The sequence below is a fragment of the Mastigoproctus giganteus genome, chromosome 5 (genome assembly GCF_048544385.1).
Source record: "Mastigoproctus giganteus isolate SK-2022 chromosome 5, ASM4854438v1, whole genome shotgun sequence".
Taxonomy (NCBI): domain Eukaryota; kingdom Metazoa; phylum Arthropoda; class Arachnida; order Uropygi; family Thelyphonidae; genus Mastigoproctus; species Mastigoproctus giganteus.
The window spans coordinates 148,458,158-148,477,587 of NC_143579.1; the positions used below are offsets into that span (position 1 = coordinate 148,458,158).

A 19,430-nucleotide genomic window follows, 5' to 3' on the forward strand; every position below is an offset into this window, starting at 1 on the left:
ATTATAAACGGGTAGTAAACTCGATCTTATTGCATTTGTGATAATACCGATAGCTGGAATTCTGTGGGTTTTTATGTTATTATGGTGAAATGTTTGTCTCCTTTGCAAAAATCTTCAGTCATATATAAAAAAAAACAGAAATAAATTTTCAGAATCTTCTCTTTATTCTTATTTTTTAAGCTTGTTACTCCATATCTCACTTGTGCAATTTGTGGATGCCATGTTTGTCATTCTTAATTGCTTATTATTATTTTTTTTTATGTTTTAAATTTTACAATCCTAAAAAAAAAAAAAAAAAAAAAAAAAGAGTTAAAAAAAATTTATGTAAGTCGGGGACATACTGTATATGAAAAAACATTCAGTTATAAAAGAAGTAATTTTTACTATGATAATTCTGCCACCATCATACTGTAAATTACTTAAGAAAAGGATTAAATACTCATTAGAATATTGGATTTGGTCCTTATATAAGCAGATACAAGGAATAAGAAAAATTAAATGTAACACACTAAACATAAAAAAAAAAAAAAAAAAAATGGGGTGGGGAAATGACAGAAAAATAATTGAAAAACACAAAATGACAGTACCATTGGCACACACTACCATTTAATGCATTTATTTACACTGACTACTATTGTACTGATTTCTGTGGAGGACTTCATGCATTTCGATGAAAAAGAGGGGGGGGGGTCTATATTCTAGAAAAATATATCACACCCCATCTGTTGAGAGACTTGCAGAAGACATATCTTGACAAAGTTTGGAATCACTCATATCATCTGCTAAAGCTTCTAAGATGTCCAATAACAAATCTCTACTCAGAAGCCTGAAACGAGGTAAGCATGCTACCTGTAAAGAGATAAAATATAAAGTGCTATAATGCAGATGACATTATAATTCTTCTGTCAAAATAAGATATATATATGGTATGTGATTTGTTCCTGGTTATTATATGCTACATCTGATTTATAAAAAGAAAAAGTTGTATATAGTTCTACCATCATTAAAGATTTGCCATATGTTTGGTTTGTATGGAAATGAAATTTAGTCTATGTTTTCTGCTTTGTCTTTGAATGTTGTCTTATATATATATATATATATATATATATATATTTTTTTTTTTTTTTTTTCTTCCATGTTGACTACTCAGTTAACATAAGGATTACAAGAGCTAAACCTCAGTTTCCTCTAATATACAGAATAATAATTGGAAACAGGAATGGCACAGTCCACCAATGCATCTATGTGGGATATCTGCTGAAACTTTTTTTCTGCATATATTCAACATTATATTAAGTTGTAGTCATATAAAGCACAATATACAACAATGGTATGGTACTTGATATGGTCACAGTAAAATCCCACATTAAAATATATATACAGTAAATCTGCTTCACATACAGTCTAAAAAAGATGAAACATCGAGTTCGTCTTTCACCTATATAACTTGAGTTAGTACCATTATGCACAACTGAACTTAAATAATCTTACAAACTATTGTCAGGAATCGATATAAAGCTTTTTTTTTTTGTTATATTTTTTTTTCTCCCACACAGGCAGATACAAATGGATGGTTTCTATACCAATGTTTTTTTTTTATTATTATTAATATTAGTGGTAGTAGTACTAGTGGCAAATTAAAGCAAATTTATACAGCATTAGCAAAAAAAAAAAAAAAAAAAAAGTCAACACTTTACATTTCACCCCCCCCCCAACATCTTATCTAGTTTTTCCTTGAATTCATTCAATTTACACAACTGACCAATACCAGATGGAAGTTTGTTCCAACAATCAACCACCCTCTGACTGAAGGTAAAATTCTACACATCTGACCTACAATGATCTTTCCTCAATTTGAATTTATATCTCCATCATGGGCATAGCCTGAGCAAGAGGAAAGATTCCATCAGCACCAAGCTGATGGAATCTTTCCGCTTGCTCGGTCTATGAATATTCAAAGAATTGAAAGCCTTAGACACCTCAATCAGATCTGACAGGTGCCTGGGCTTTAGGAGCTGCAGTTTGTAGAATTGAAACCTTTCCCAATAAGAGTACCCTTTTGTTCCTCTTGCCAATCCCACTGCTCTTCTCTGCACCCATTCCAACAGATCCACAACCTTCCTAAAATGGGGCCTCCAGACTTGTATGTAGTACTCAAGATTGAGTGTACCACATACCTAACTGGTGCCTTATACAATGGGGTAATCATCTCCTTATCCCTGCTGGCAAAATTCCTTTAAATTATTGACAAAACCCCATGTTTACACTCATGTCATTTTCATTCTCCACTGCCCTGAGTGTGGTACCATGCATCTGGAATTACTTCTTCCCATATCAAGTACCCTGCACTTGTCAATATTAAATTTCAATTGCTACTTTTCAGCCCATCTACCTAATTTGTCTAGATCTTGTTGCAGTACCATACCTTGATTATTCTCATTAACCACCCTGTCAATCATTGTATCACCTGAAAACTTATATATTAAAACTGATATACCTTCATCGATATCATTAGTAAATATAGAAAATAATAATAATGAGCTCAGCACAGAACCCAGGGGTTCTGCTAATAACATTAGGCCAAAAAGAGAAGTGCAAACTGATAATGACTCTACCTTCTCCCACTTAATCTTTCCTTTATTTGCAGCAGTAACTTGCCCTTAATGTCACATTACTCCAATTTGTATAGCAGTCTTTTATGTGCAATGGTATCAAAAGCTTTTCTGAAATCTAAGTATATGATGTCAAAATTATTTTTTTTTAGGTTCAGTTCCTTTATCATTGTTGTAGGTCCAAGTAGACTGGTGATGCAAGACCACCCCCACTTAACAAATCCATGCTATGACTGCAGTATAATTGCATTCCTCTCTAGATAGTCCTGCATTACTTCTTTAACCAGTGACTCAATTATTATCTCTAGAACAGAAGGCAGTTAACAGGTCTCTAATTACTCATGAAATCTTTGACTCCCTTTGTGAACTAGAGATACATTTGCACATCTGTTTGTTGTTATTTTGGTTTTTAGGAGCATTAGCAACTAAGGCCATACTGCTCGGGGATATGCGGTGGTCATTCCCTGACCTTTCCGCATCCTCCGTATTTGGTGGAGGCGGGCTCGAACCCCGGTCTAATCAAGAAGGGTGTGCTACGCACTGCTGCTCCTTCCCACCTGGCTACGGAGGCGCCTTGCACATCTCTAGTCCATTACAACCTCCACTAATCCAGAGATACTCTCATAATCATGGCTAAAGACCTGCTTACTTTACCCTTCCTTTAACATAAATGGATAGATCTCACCCACCCCAGGTACCTTCCTCTCAGTTATAGCAAAATTATTCAGCTTCCTGTAGAATACAATACATTTCTGGCATCCCCATCCCTAAAAAAATTTCTGATGTGTGAATGTAGAGGCAAAATACTCATTCAGTTTATCAACAACCTCTGCAGGATGATGATTCTGCATAGGTTGTTGACAGCTAATCCTTTCATATCCAGTGGCAAATAGCAGTAGTAGGGGCATGTGATGCAAGAAACCAAGTGTATGAGCTTATGTAGCATCAGCAAAAAAAAAAAGCAATTTCACATATCCATTCCCTCTAAAGGTTTGTTCAGTTTCTCCTTGAATTTATTTATGCTATCAACTTCCACAATGATAGATGGAAGTTTACTCCAGCAATAAACTACATGCTGGCTAAAGGCAAATTTCCGCATATTTATTCTACAACTGACTTTCCTCAACTTGAATTTATGTCCCCTCAGGTTTGTAATCTGAGCTAGTGGAAGAATTCCATCAGAATTGAGCCTGCTCAATCCATTCAAGGCCTTATACACTTCAATCAGATCACCTCACAAGAGTTTAGTTAGTTTCCAGATGCTGCAACTTGCAGACTTAAGCCTTTCTTAGTACGAGGACCCCCTTTGTCAAGCAACTCTATATCTTTCCTAAAATGAGGCCTCCAGACCTGTACACAGTACTCAAGGCATGGCCTCCCCACTGCCTTATACAAAGGGATAATCACCTTTTTCCTACTAGCAAAATTCCTGTATGTCATTGACAATACCCCATGACCTGCTCTGGCAGCCTGTCTGCACTGCTCACAGAAAACTTCATATATGACTGCACAACTACTCCCAGGTCTTTTTCATTTTCTATCACCTTAAGTGTAGTACCACACAGTTGGCATGTTTCTCTGGGGTTACTTCTACTCACAGCAGTGCTTTGCATTTGTCAATGTTAACATTGACACATGCAAAAAAATTAAACAATTAAAAAATTAAACATGTTAAATGATGCAAGATTCAAAACCTACCTTCTACTGTTTACATAAGTAAAAGAGGCTTTGTTGCTTTTCTTTGCATTCTTTGTCAGACTTGTAATTTGCCTTGGCTTGTCTAACTGACTTTATGACTTGATTGCAGACTATTTTATATCTACTTTAGGCATTTGTTTTGCCTGATAATTTACATGCACCCCATTCATTTTCTTCACTGACATGGGTCTCATCAGTTCATCTGATATCCATTTAGATCTATGCCTTGAACTGTATCGCTTGTTTGGTATAAAAATCCTAGTAGTTTCTATGATAACATATCCCCGAATGCTTCCCATTTAGAATTTGCTGTTGGTGACTTCATCAGTTTTTTCCGCTGCATAAAATTTAAAAACTGTCTGACTGCTGTAGTCACCTTTATAAACACAAAGCCGCTTCTCTTGCCTTCGAGTCTATTTACATCTTTAAGTAAATCCCACATCAGTACATTGTGATTGCTGCCACCTAGTAGGTGTTTTATCTGCAGATTCTTAATATATGGAGGGTCATTGCCGATAATCAAGAGCCGGGAAACAATTATCCCTTAACTCCACAAAAGTCTTGCTACCATGTAAGTGACCAACCAACAAGTTCCAGTCAATATGGAAAGTTAAAATTGCCTGTTATAAGACATCCTGATTTACTGGCTCACTATATCTCTGTACAGCTGTTCATTATACTCAGCAGAGTTATTAGGCTTATAACATGCTCTTACTTTCATTTTTGCTTTTCAAGCACTTATGTCACACCCAGACTGACAAAATATTGCAAACAGCCACCCATTTTGAATGGACACACTACCTTATTTTATGTTTTCTAACAGAGCATAATCCCCTCCACCTATCCTGTCTGTCCTTTCTTTCAGATTGTACTCAAATTCAACTCCATATTCAAATTCTGCATCCCTTATATCTGAGTGACACCATGTCTCTGATATCCCAACAATGTCTGCATTTGATGACTTGACCAGCACTTCAAATTCATAATTCATTTAAATACCCCCATGTCCTGTTCTAGAAAGGTCCAGAAACATAGCCTAAACAGCACATTTCGTCAGGCCATGATTCGTAGGACACAGCACTCCTGTTACTTTGAGCCACAGCACTCCTGTTACTTTGAGCCTGTTGCATTGCTGCTCTAGTGTGGGATATGATTTCCATTTAAATTCAGTATAATTGAGAATACTAAACTAATATACTTAAATGCAATAATAACACTAGTCTAAATCACTGGTTATGCAGCAATAATACTACCACACTATCAAGTTTATGTTATATGTATTACGCATATCATCACGTTTGTAGTTATAAGTTAATCATAATAGATAATAAAAATTATCTTACTAATACCAACCTACGTGATTCTACCATGAACTCTCACAGTAGAATTTCCCTCCATGCACTAAGTATAAATTACGAGATATGATATTTGCGGAAAATCACTCATACAAAGGTTCTACATATAGTAATTTGGAACGTAGAAAATCTTTCGATAAATTTAAAAATAAACTAACAAACATGACTAGGGCTCTGAAGCTATATAATGAATATGATTTAATATGTTAATCAAAAAACTGCAAAATTTTTTAAAAACTAATCTGATCTCCCCCCCCCCCCCAGGAGCACAAAATTCTTCTTCAATTATTGCCTTGAAGTTGCATTAATGTAGTTCAGATTTTCTGCAATGGAGGGCGGTTGAAAGAGTGTATACATAATGGTTCCTTGAAGTGAAAATTGATTAATGATCTTCAAGGATAAAAATACAGCATACAGTTCTGCAGTGTACATACTAAATTTTGATGGGAGTTGTTGGGAAATGTTTGATAGAAAAGATCACAGTTGCATGCACCAACCTTACTCTGCTTTCAAGCCATCAATGTATAGTTTGGTAAAATTGTGAAACTCTGCAGATGGACAGCTTGTAGTTTTTTGTATTTTTTTTTATGAAAACTCCAAACACCGGAGGTATTAGAACCTATAGCACTTAGTACTGTGCTTGGGTTGGAGGTTGAGAATACAAGAGAAGATATTTGACATTAGAATTGAACTTCTGTAGACCATAATCTTCAGAAAAGACATATGAAGGAAGGTTGTTCCAGAAAATGGCAGGTGAACGAATAAATGAGGAAGATGAAAAGTTGGTTCTGGGATGAGTTTGAAGTTGGACAGTAAATAGATGTTGGTTGGTGGCGACGTGTGTTCGGACTGTTTTGAAAGAGAGAGCGGGAATTATAGAAGCCAATTCAGAAGAACAGTGCCCATGGAAGTATCTGTAGAAAAGGCATACAGCAGAAACAGTACGTGTATGAGACAGACAGTGGAGAGACTCTATTAGAGATTAGTCATTAATTAACCTAACTGCCCTCTTCTGAATGGAATCTAGAAGCCTGAGAGAGGTTTTGGGGGCATTGCCCCAGATGTGGGAATAATATTCCATGGGAGGGCGGATTTGCGATTTGTACACAGTGAACAGCTGTTTGGAAGAAAAGTAATGCTGAGAGCGAAAGAGAAAACCAAGTTTTTTAGATGCAGAGGAAGCAATATTTGTAATGTGCTTGTGCCAAGAGAGATTAGAAGTCAGGATAATCCCCAAAAGAGATATATCAACTTGCCTAGAAATCGGAGTGTCACCGAGGATAAGCACAGGAACAGAAGAATCCTTTTTGCAAGATATAAGACAAGACTGAGTTTTAGAAGGATTGAAATCAACTAAGTTGTCTTTGTGCAGCGAGAGGATCAGAGTGGAAGCAGAGGGTGCTAAGAATCTCTGGATACGACTAGGCTGCCATGCACAGAAACTGAACTTGGCCAGTTATAATGTAAGATCGCTCATCAGTGAAGACAGGATATTAGAGCTGGAAAAGGAATTACAAAATGTGAATTTTGAATATCATCGGTTTGGCTGAAACAAGAAGAAGAAATGAATCACTTATAAGTGTATCGAGTGGAAATCTGATGTACACCAATGGAAACAGTGAAAGGAGTGAAAGTGGAGTTGGCTTTCTGGTCCATAAAGATATAAAAAACAACATTTTGGAATTCAAAAGTACATCACCAAGTGCGTGAAGACTACTGCTGAGGATTTCTAAAAGGTACAAGCTAAAGATTATAATCAATTATGCACCAACATTGAGCCACGGCGACGAAGAGGCTGAAGAAATGTATACCAAAATTGAGTCTTCTAGATGAGCAGAAAACCCACTACACAATTATTATGGGGGGACTTCAATGCTAAGGTTGGGAAGAGCCAAAACAGTGCAGAAAGGGGAACTATAGGAAATTTTGGAATTGGTTAAAGAAATGAAAGAGGTGAAAGACTTGTAGAATTTGCAGAATCTTGAGGATTGTCAGTAATGCACACTTTTTTTCAAGAAAAGGATGAACAAAAAGTGGACATGGAAGAGCCTAAATGGATTAACAACTAATGAAATCGGCTTCATACTCATTAAACAGAAGATATTTCGTGAATGATGTTACTGTCCTGAACAAGGTAAATGTTGGAAGTGATGTAAGAAAGGAAAGGAAAAAACTGACTTAACTATAGGTTTCTTGTTCAGTAATCCCGTTCGGGACAAAGATATCGACGAGGAATACTACAACTTTCTGAAAGCAATAAAGCCCAAGAAACCTATAGGTAAAAAGAAATCAAAAGAAGAAAAAATTAGTCAAGAAACACTTATCACGATGAACCGAAGATGACAAATGAAGAGCAAGGCAAAAACTGACAAGGATAAAATTGAGTATACTGAGTTATGCAAAGCCAATAGAAAGGACTCAGAGAGCACATAAGAGGGTTTAATACAAGAAAAGTAGAACAAGCGTTAAGGGAAAACAAAGGATTTAAATCAGCAGCCATGAGCAGAAATACAGAAAGACAAATGATACTGAAACTGAACAATAGCGTTGGTGTACTTAATTCAAATAATTCATAATTCAAATAACAGAAGACTACTATAGAGAATTATATAAGGAGCGAGTGATTGATGCCAGCAGTGGGGAAGATGGATCGCAAATTAGTAACCCATACGACATACCGGATATCCTTCTTGATGAGGTAGAACGTGCTTTGAAGAAAATGAAGTACCAGAAAGCCTCAGGGGAAGATGAAGTTACCGTAGAGTTATTAAAATTGGGAGGAAGAGACATGACACAGAAACTGGCAAGACTCTTCACAAAATGCATTAGAAAAGGTGTGATGTCTAAGGAGTGGAATAATGCAATCATAGTTTTGCTGCATAAGAAAGGAGATAAATCAGAAATTGGAAATTATAGACCAATTAGCTTTCTATCACATATCTACAAGTTGTTCAAAAGGGTCATTACTAACAGATTAGAAAGAATACCTGATGAGAATCAATGGAAAGAGCAAAGTGGGCTTTTGGACAGGACTCTCAACTATGGATCACTTTCACGTAATATCACAGCTAATGGAAAAAGCAAATGAATATAAAACACCATTATGCCTAGCATTTGTGAAAAGATTATGAAAAGGCATTTGACTCCATAAGGCAATGTTTTGGGCACTGGAAAGACAAGGCATAGATACACCATATATTATGATTTTGAAGAAAATATATGAGACGCTACCTTCTTTATTAGACTAGACAAAGACAGTAGCAAATTTAAAATTGAGAAAGGAGTTCGACAAGGAGACATAATATCTCTGAAGTTGTTTACTGCTGCCCTTTAGGAAGCTTTCAGAAGATTAGACTGGTCAAAGAAAGGAATCAATGTGAATAGAGATTACCTAAACCATTTATGATTTGCAGATAATATTGTGGTCATAAGCCACGATCCCAAAGAAGTAGAGGAAAATCTTAATCGGTTATGCAGAGTTAGTAAGGATTTTGGACTAAAGATGAATATGGCTAAAACAAAAGTAATGATGAACAAGTATGCCACAGAAAGGGATATAATTATTGAAGGAGCAGTAAATGAAAAGGTGGAGTCATACTTATCTGGGACAAGTCATTAGCTGTAATAATGATAAATGGCTGGAAGTGAAGAGAAGAATAAATTTTGGATGGATAGCATTCAGGAAATATAGTCACATACTGAGGAACAATATCCTAATTTGTCTGAAACAAAGTAATGAACCAATGTATACTCCCCACAATGACTTATGGAAGTGAAACTTGGGCACTCGCCAAAAGAATAGAAGAGAAGCTAAGAACTACACAGCGAAGAATGGAACGAATTATATTGGAAATCAGATGGTTAGATAAGAAGAGAAACACATGGATTAGGCAGCAAACTCAAGTAAAGGACATTCTTATGAAAACTAAAGAAATAAAATGGTCCTGGGCAGAACACATACCTCAAAGACATGATGACGATGGACAAAGAAAATAACAGAATGGTACCCAAGCGGAGCTAGAAGAAAAACGGGAAGACAACAACGGAGATGGACAGATGAAATTCATGAGTTTGTGGGTAGTAAATGAATGGCCATTGCACAAAACAGAAGGAACTGGAAAGTTGCTGGAGAGGCCTTCATCCTGCAGTGGATTGAAAATGGCTGATGATGATGATGAAGTTGTCTTTGCTTCACCGGAGATCGACATTTAAGGAATTGGTAGCGGATATTCGAGAAATTGAAGCTGATTGAGCAGGGCAAAGTTTTTCAAAATGGAAAATGGAATGCAATGTGCTATCATCAGCAAAACTATGGATAAGATTTCCAGTCAATAGAAGAAGGTCATTAGTATAGAAGAGAAAAGAGTGGGAGAAAGAACTGAACGAACCTTGGGGGACACCAGGATTAGTGGAGAAGTTAGGAGACAGAGAGCCATCTACCATCACCCTCAGTGAGCGGTCAGAGTGAAATCTGGATAACCAATTACAAAAAGCAGTTGGCAAACCATAAGATGGAAGCTTGTTTAGAAGACCTTTATGCCAAACATAATTGAAAGCCTTTTAGATGTCTAGAGCAACCGTTTGTGTTCGCCGCACTTTTCTATTGAATCTGTCCATAATTGAATAATATAAGCCAAAATATCACCAGTGGGCCGACACTGATGGAATCCACACTGGTGATCATTAACAGACTGAAGGTTTCTAGGTAGTTAAGAGTTGGCAATTAATTGATTTCTCCATTAGTTTACAAAGAGTAGAAGTTATTGCAATGGAACTATAATTGGATGGGAGGAATTTGTCACGCGTTTTAGGAATTTGCTGGATATGAGCAAATTTCCCAGCAGAAGGAAAAACACCTTTGTAATAAGAAAGTGAAAAAAAGGCGGCAAAGAACAAGAGTAAGTTCAGGAGCACAGGTTTTGACAAAAAGTGGAGAAATACCATCAGGACCTGGAGCTTTCTTAGCATCAAGATTCGTCAAAATCCTTATGACATCCATTTGACAGAAGACCACAAGAGGCATTGAATGGAGCGTGTTGGGAATGGTGGGAGGTGTTTTACCAAGATCATTAATACATGAGTTAGAAGAAAAATGGGATGCTAGTAGGGCAGCTTTATCCTTGGCTGAAGTGACAACAGAAACATCTGGTTTTGACAGAGGTGGGAGCAGAGATGGGCAAACATTGCATCTACCATTAGGGTAAGAAGCAAGTTTTCTACTCTTAGCCTGTTCAAAATATAGTTTGGACTAATTAATAACTGCTTTACAATTGTTGTGAGCTTTCTTACAGACAAAAAATGAAACTGAAGAATTTGAAACAAGCCAATTACAATATGCAATATTCTTCTTCTGAACAGCCTTAGCACATTTATTGTAAAACCAAGGATTAGATAAAGGGCGGGATTTTAAAGTGGAATGTGGGATAAAGGATTCCATTCCTACAAAAATAATTTCACTGACTCGATCTGAGCAAACGTTGACATCAGAAGTTTTGAAACAGTAGTCCGACCAAGGAAAAGAAATCTCGCAGGTCATCTCATTCTGCATTCTTGTAATGCCAAACAACATGAGGATGGGAATAGCCATGAGATAAAGGCTCCATTGGAGAAGAGACAATCACCAAGTTGTGATCTGAGGTGCCTAAAGGACCATTCGCTTCAACCATGTACTTATAAGGGTTGTTTGTGAGAAAAAGATCAGGCATGTTGGCTGTATGGTTAGGATTGTCCCGTATTCTTGTAGGTAAATGAAAAATCTGTGCAAGGTCATGAGTAATTGCAAAAGCCTCAGCATCTTGACCAGCTGGTCAGTGTGACTAAAAAATGGAAGCCAGCTGGAGTTGTGAACATTAAAATCACCAAGGAAAATTACCTCAGTGTTAGGAAAGTTGGACTGGAGAAAGTCAAGTTGCAAAGAGAGGAAATCGAAGAGCTCCAAGTGATTAGTGGAATTGGGAGAACGGTAGAGGCAACAGATGAATTTGACAAAATGAAGTAGAGGAATTTTAAGCCAGAAAAGATCTAAAAGAGGATATTCCAAATTACCAAGTCTCTGACAGGGAATATCAGAATGGACATATGCACAAGTACCACCTTTGAGGCGAAAGGAATCATACAGTGAATAATTTGAGCAACCGAGATGAGCAGTAGTTGAATCAACTGAGAACTGAGATTCTGTCAGAAAAAGTACATGGGGTTTGGCAGACTGCAAATGGAAATGGACATTGTTGAGATTAGAAATGAGACCACATATATTTGTGAAATGAACTAGGAAACGTTTCGGAAGGTTAGATCATTTTGCAGATAAGCTTACTCTATTAGTTTGACAATTCATGGTGTATTCAATATTAAGAAAAAGTTGGGGGGGGGGGGCATGCTGTATGAAGTAATCTGGTTATCAAAAGGTTTCTGCCATGGGTGGCAATTGTTAGCCCAAAGCCACCTAAGTGGTATGCCCCTGGAATTTTTGCAACATTTATATTGACAGGTCACGGCTCTCTAAAGGCGAAACTAACCTCCTTTGGGCAGACTGATGAACCAAATTGCACCTGTGGTGAGAGGGAAGATTGGGCACACATTCTATATGAATGTATAATTTATGACATCCCCAGAACAGAGCTAATAGTACAGATTGGCCCCCTTCCCAGGGGGGAAAAACATCTGTTCATCATAGAACAGAAAAATTATAAAGCCTTTACATCTTTTACACAGAAAGTATTCGAAATGCAGAGAACTATCCAATCAGGTTTCTGTCTGTGCCCTGACAGAAACTTGACATGACAAAACTCCTCAGGACTACCCTGCCATGTGTAGGAACCTGGGGCCCACACCTAATAAGTAACCATGTAGGGGAGGGAGATGTACAGGCAGCCAGGGAAGCAGATTAGCTGAAAAATATCAATAAGCTGGTAGCAAGGGGATGCAATGTAGAATGAAAGATAGAATGAATAGGCTGGGCACTGAGTGAACTAGGAATTATGATAAAAGGGAATAAATGGCAATTTTGGTGAAAGAAAGAGTGAGGGAAAGATAGAGTGAATGCGAATGAGTGGAATAGCAAATGAAATTGGCCGAAAGAATACAAAGTTAAAAATAACTTACATTACTTTATTTACATTACATTACTTTTTCATTGCATCCTCCCCCTGCTGTGTGTGAGAAAAAGATGAATGAGTGCGAGTGAAAAAAAAAAAAAAAAAAAAAATATATATATATATATACAGGGTGTTTCAAAAGTGATGGTCAATAATTTAAAGGTGAACTGTACAGACTACAATATGCAAAAAAAAATGCCTAGTAAACATGGGTCCTTAAGTGAATCGTTTTTGAGATATTACACAGTTCTAGTTGGGATCCACCACTGACTTGTTTGTTTAGGTTAGGTTATGCTCATTCTCTCCGTTTCCCCTCTCTCAATTCTCTGAGATGTAGTAGGCATATTATGTACTTGTCAAAGAAAAAAAGGTTGTTCTGACGTTTCTTCGCGAGTTGGCTTTTCTACGGGTTGTTCTGACGTGTCTTCAGCTTGGAAAGAGGTTACAGCAACGAAGGCAGCTCAACAGGTGCACATTCATCAAGGTACATCAATGCCTTAGAGAACATGGGCGCTTCGCACATGGAGCACAAGCAGGTAGGCCCAGAAGTATAACACCTGATCTTGAGGAAATGGTGTAAGAAAAAAATCCTGTAACATGTAATATCTGCAAAATTCTGTGGTGTGGAAACCAAAAATTAAAAATGTATTATCTTATGTTTAATAAAACCACCCTTAGCAAAGAATTCACAGCTTTTTTTGCTAAACTAGTGCTCCCATAGTCAGTACCATCACTTTTGAAACACCCTGTGTGTGTGTGTGTGTGTGTGTGTGTGTGTGTGTGTATATATATATATATATAGAATCCAAATATTACAGAGTTAAATTGTAAAAAATATATAAAATTATATATATATATATATATGATGTAATATAAAAGTTAAGCAAAGGTAATAAAAATAAAATAAAATAAATAAATAAAAAGCTATCATTAGAGGCAGCAAATGCAAATCCTCCACATGAAGCCTAATTATATCTATAACGTTGTGTTTCGCTCTACGTTTTTGCCGTACTACTGGCTGATGTTTTTATTTTATTTTAAATATCAGATCTATTTAATTATCATATATATATATATATATATATATATATAATTGTAAAAATATATAAAATTATACATATATATATATATATATACAGTCGAACTTTCCTTTAACGAATTTGATAAATCCAGCGAAAAATTTCGTTATAGAGAAATTTCGTTATACAGAGAATATCTTTTTTATTAGAAATTGTTATCTAATTAGAAAATGAAAACGAATCTACATTTATTTTTAATGTATTTTATTTCACAAACACTTATTTAAATTACGTTTACACAATTTTCGCTGGTAAGTATCACAAATTTAAAAAAATGTGTAATTTTCGTTTGCACAATACAATTAAAAAATGTCTGATTCTCAAAGAAAACCTTACATTTGTTCAGAGCATTAAAAACATTATCAGGAACATTTTCACAAAACTGTAGACCCATAACCGTTTTAAAAGCATTAATCATTTCTTCGTGAGTTGGTTTTTCTACGGGTTGTTCTGACGTGTCTTCAGCGTCATCGTTAATTTCTTCATGATCATGGTCGCGTCTAACACTGTTCAGCAGTATTTCATCTTCATTTGGATGTTCTGCTGTAGTCAGATCTTGATCTACATAAACATAACTATATCCAATATTATTTCATTTTCGATGTTTCTGGACGATTCTAATAACGTCCAAAAGTTTTTCAGTTGTGAAAGGGGCAGTTCATCTTGTTCATCCAGTTGTATTCAGTGACATCGTTTATCCAAACTTTTGCCAGTTCGGAGATGCAATCTCTAAGGTTAATTGTAACCTCCAAGTTTCTATTTTCTGATAACGCATTGACAATCTTCATTATTATTATTATTCTCTTTCGATAATGAAATTTAAAATTTTTAATAATACCTTGGTCCACTGGCTGGAGTTTTGACGTTATGTTTGGTGGTAAAAACAACAACTTTACACTTTTAAGTTTGGCAGGATGTGCCGGACAGTTGTCAGTTGCCAACATGATTTTTCTTTTTTCTTTTGTTATACGCTTGTCTAGTTTTAATATCCATTCTTAAAAAATATCACTTGTCATCCACACTGTTTTATTAAAGGTGTAGTCAACTTCCAAAGAATTTGGAATTTAGTCCAGTTAGATGAGAACTGGACTAACGGACATATCATATAATGATTGACAGGAAGGTCGCATAGTACAGTTGAGGTGAGAAGCGAATGTCACTCAGTAAGCATTACTAAAAACCGACAATGGGACAATGGTAGCATTCTATGTATTGCCGCCACAGCATGCTAAAGGTTTACCGCAGCAAATTTCCTTTTCCCCTTAGCCAACATCAATTTACAAATCTACTCTACCCTATTTATTGTAAAGTTTATGACCACTTTTAAGAAAACCCATTTGGTTTTAAAACTGTAACAAAAATGAAACAAAGACCCTCCTACGGGCATCAATGGCCACAAGTGTTCACTAAAAGGATGATTAATTCCAGATGCTAATGCACAATTTTGGAAGGAAGGAGGCAGTATATTTGAGTGGCTGTTTAGCAGTAAATTCTTGAAAATCTTCAAAAATGCTTTTACTAATTTTTTTTAAAAATTCGTTATAGAGAGACTAACGCTTCACTATATGGGGTTAATTTTACATGTAATTTTGTTTCAAGGTGCAATGTTTTGCAAAAAAATTCGTAATATAGAGAAATTCGCTAAATAGAAGTTCGTAATAGAGAAGTCCTACTGTATATATAAAACTTGGAAATAAAAAAAAAATTATAAAATATAAGAAAAAAGTATTAAAAAAAAAAAAAATAGAATGCAAGTAGAGTGAGAATGCAGATTATGAATGAAGTAAATGTGTGTCTCTCCTACCCTTTCGTCTGGTGGGTTCCCCACTTTCAGCTAACATATCCCACCCGAGGAGCAGGATGGCCAGTTTGACCTTCCTACCGGATTCGACACTACACGGACATGACAACCATAACCGACAAAGACATACTGCGGCTTTGCTGTTGACACGCAATTTGGCAATCTGAACTGGGTACTCTAACCCGGTTCCTTTTAATACCCCATCCCCAGCAGGGGAGGGAGGAGACATCTCTGTCTCCTCCTCCCCTGCCTCTCCCATACTTTGCCTGGTGGGATCATCTCCACTGATCTCTTTGGGGATGTCTACTCTATCGTCCCTATTCTACTATCTGTTTTCCTCCAGTCTTCAGTTCCCCCCCTCACTAAACTGACCGAGTACGCTCCTTAACAATGCCGCCAAATTCTACCGCTTTCTTGTAAATCTCTTTCAGCCAAATTCTAGTGTGCACACCTTTTTTTTTTAGGCTTGCCACTGAAATCCTCGGAAATTAGGTGGTGGAGTCTGCCAGAGTACTTAAATAGGCTACTGGGTGCCTGACCTGCCTCCTTGTGGCAAAGTGTGGGCAACAGTGGGTCCCAATAGGGGCCCAATGGCTAAATGGTCAGAGAAACAACAGAACACAATGTTACACAACAGATCACTCCCCACACACACTTTTTAAATCTCTGACCTCCACAGAGTTCTGTGTCACTCACAAAGAACACAAGGCAGAGATGGGGAAACTCCCTGGTGCCATCAGACAACTAACACTAACATTTTACATGTTGTCTATCATAATCTCAACAGTCATCAGTCATACTGCATGATGGAAGAGATGGGGAAGGGTTGACTGGAACTTAGCTCTGGAGACTGAACATGGATTCCACCACTTCAAATATCCAAAAGCAAAGTGGTGGTATTGCACTGATTGATGAGAGTCATCTACCACCTAGTATTGCCTGGTAACACAGAGGGGTGGCATTCCTCCATGTGGTGTGGGCAGCACACCTAGACCCTTGCTTACATTGGTTCACACCTGGGTGGTCATCCACAGTGTGCTTGTGCATGGGGGATTACTAACAGTCCCACCATCGTGATGGTGCAAGCAGAGGATTTGCCTGTCACAGACCATCCAGACTTCGCCGAAATTGGGTCCACTTGACTTGAGTGTCACCCAAATATCAGTTCCATCAGCAGTTTAGACTCCCAGGTAGCAAGTACATCTTGTCTGGCAGAGAATGTCTGTGACAACCTCAAGGACCAAAGTCGCTTGATGTTTCTGCTTGGGATGTCTTTTCTCCACCACGGAAAGAAATTGTCACAATCTACAACAGGAGTGTGCCATGGTGGATAAGTTTTCTCAACTTCTGGAAACATGTTACTGAAATTCACGCCACATTCTGGGGTTGGGGTGCAGATTTCAATAATGTACAATTAACATTGAAATACAGACTTTCTGTATTTCAATGTTAATTGTTGAAATACAGAAAGTCTGTATTTCAGGAAAACTACTCAGAAATATAATTCCCGAGTAGTTTGCCTGAGGATATATAGCAAGGGTTTTTAGGCTTCTATATAGAGGCCTACGAACTAGCAACAGTCAAAATGGCTCTTGGCACAATGCACAAGGCACTGTGATGTAGGATCAAGCCATTTTAGTACACTTTCCCTGGCTGAGGCATAAACAGGAACACCATAGTCAGTTTGGGTCTGATTAAAAAAAATGATATAAAAAGTAGTAGCATGCGATAAACCACACCCCATGCTAAAGCAGATATTGTTTTCTGAAGAGATTTAATTTCTATAGGCAATTGGCACAGATGTATTTAATGTGATATAGGAAGGTTAGCATCTTATCAAATATGAGAACTAGAAATTTGATGTTATGACTGAAAGAGATTTGGCGATGACCAAGTCAGTGTCCTCGCCAAATCTCTTTTAGCAGAAACGAATTGCAGCTGTTTTTCTGTTTGGAGAGCCAGTAGCCCACTGTTTTTTGCTCATTTTTCTAATTTCATCTTTCTAATATAGACTAATAGAAAGACAATTAAAATGATACATTTTAATTGTCTTTCTATTAGTCTATAATTTGAGTTTAGCATGAGATGGCAAGATTTTCAGCATGAAGATATGTTCAACTGCGTTAGGAACAGAATTAATTCTTACTGAAAATAGTGTGGCTAAGAACAGAGCCTTGAGAGACTCCCCCCCCCCTTCAAATGTACATATATATATGTTTGGGAAAGTGCACTGAAAAACCAAACCTGAAATGATCTTTTATTTAAGAAATTCTTGATGAATTTTGAAAGATAACCACGCAGTCAAAACATGTAGATCGTGAGGGATGCCATATCACTATGTGGTACCATAGGCCTTTTCAATATCAGAGCAAATCATAAATACGATTAGTTCAAAGAAAAGCATTTCAGATGTTTGTTTCTGCTTTAAAAGAGATCAAATGTTGGCTTGTTTTTATGACATCCACACCTATTTTTACTCAATGAGTAAAAATAGGTTTGATTCAAGGAATCATATAGGGGCCAGAAGTTAATTATCTTTTAGAATATTTTCTAGGCAACTAGTAAGAGCAAAAGAACAATAGTTTGTAAAGCCAGTGAGATCCTTTCCTGCTTTTGGCAAGGCCAAAACATGTGAGACAACAACCAGGAGGAGAACGAATATGTATAATAATTTGCTTATGTCCCTCTGCCAGGAATGCTCTTTGAACTTGAATAATTCAAAGACTAAACAAGCTTTTGATCTGATTTCTTTTGCGATAGGTTTTATGTAAAATTTTCCAAAACATTTTTTGTCCAACTTTCAAAATTTTCATTATTTAACTTTTTAATTTTTAGTAAATAGAAAATGCCAGGTAAAACTGCTTCTCAAATACATTACCACCAACAAGCTTAAGAACAAAAGAAGCAATATACAGTTTGGCAGAGTGGTGAAAAAGCTGCTGAAAGCAAAGCAAACAGAGAAAAGGGTTGAAAGACAGGAAGAAACAGGTACATGACATGAGCTTGATAGAGAAAGATTTGCAAATAGAGTGGCTAATGAAATTAGTGAGAAAAATCAAATTAGATGTCAATGTAATGCTGAGAGCCATGCATGAGGAACAACAAATTGTAGATCGGTGCAACAAGAAGTGTCCATTATTGACAACAATTATCAAATTACATTTTTAGTCATTTTATTACCCAAGTCCATCCCACTGATGCCTAAGCTAGCAGTGAAGGGAGCCAAGGGAGAAGTTTTTGTAATTACTTTGATATTAATCTTTATTTTTTTTTTCTGAAACAGTTTTGGTGAAATATTCACTATGAGTATTCCTGTATAAAATATCAGGGAATAAGAAGATGAAATTTTGGGTTCCTGTGAGATACCCAAATGGCCTCTATGCTCTTGAACAACCATACTGAACCAACTGTTTGCCCCTAATGACACCTGTAGTGTCTCAAGTTTCCTCTCATTCTACACTTCTCCATGATGGGGTAGTACAGGTAGTGCAACTGTATTTGTTTTTAAAAGAAAGCTATCTCTGCTGGTTCCCCCATCCATCTGGGGAGTCCGATCTGGATTTTACAGCTGTCATTGTATCCCATGTCCTCGGCAATCAGAATATCATTGCATGTGCAGTAGATATAAACATTCTGATATCAACTGCTTTTAATATCAACTATGAAAACTGTCACAACTGACATTAATAATAGTCTTGTCCAAATCACCTCATACCTCAAACAGCATGATTTGTCATTAAACTTAAAAAAAAAAAAAAAAAATTATGTTCTTTTCCCTCAAGATCATCCCT

At 36.7% G+C, this 19,430-nt stretch overlaps 1 protein-coding gene across 3 annotated transcripts in view; it reads right to left on the reverse strand.

Annotated features, from left to right (window-relative positions):
* Nucleotides 1-632: 632 nt before the first annotated feature.
* Nucleotides 633-19,430, reverse strand: part of Lztr1 (Leucine zipper like transcription regulator 1) — a 609,234-nt gene continuing 590,436 nt past the window's right edge. For all 3 annotated transcript variants that reach the window (XM_090374223.1, XM_090374222.1, XM_090374224.1), the window contains one exon: nucleotides 633-849. In XM_090374223.1, the coding sequence (XP_090230349.1) occupies nucleotides 712-849 (138 nt within the window). In that variant the 3' untranslated portion in view covers nucleotides 633-711. The remainder of the gene's footprint in view (nucleotides 850-19,430) is intronic.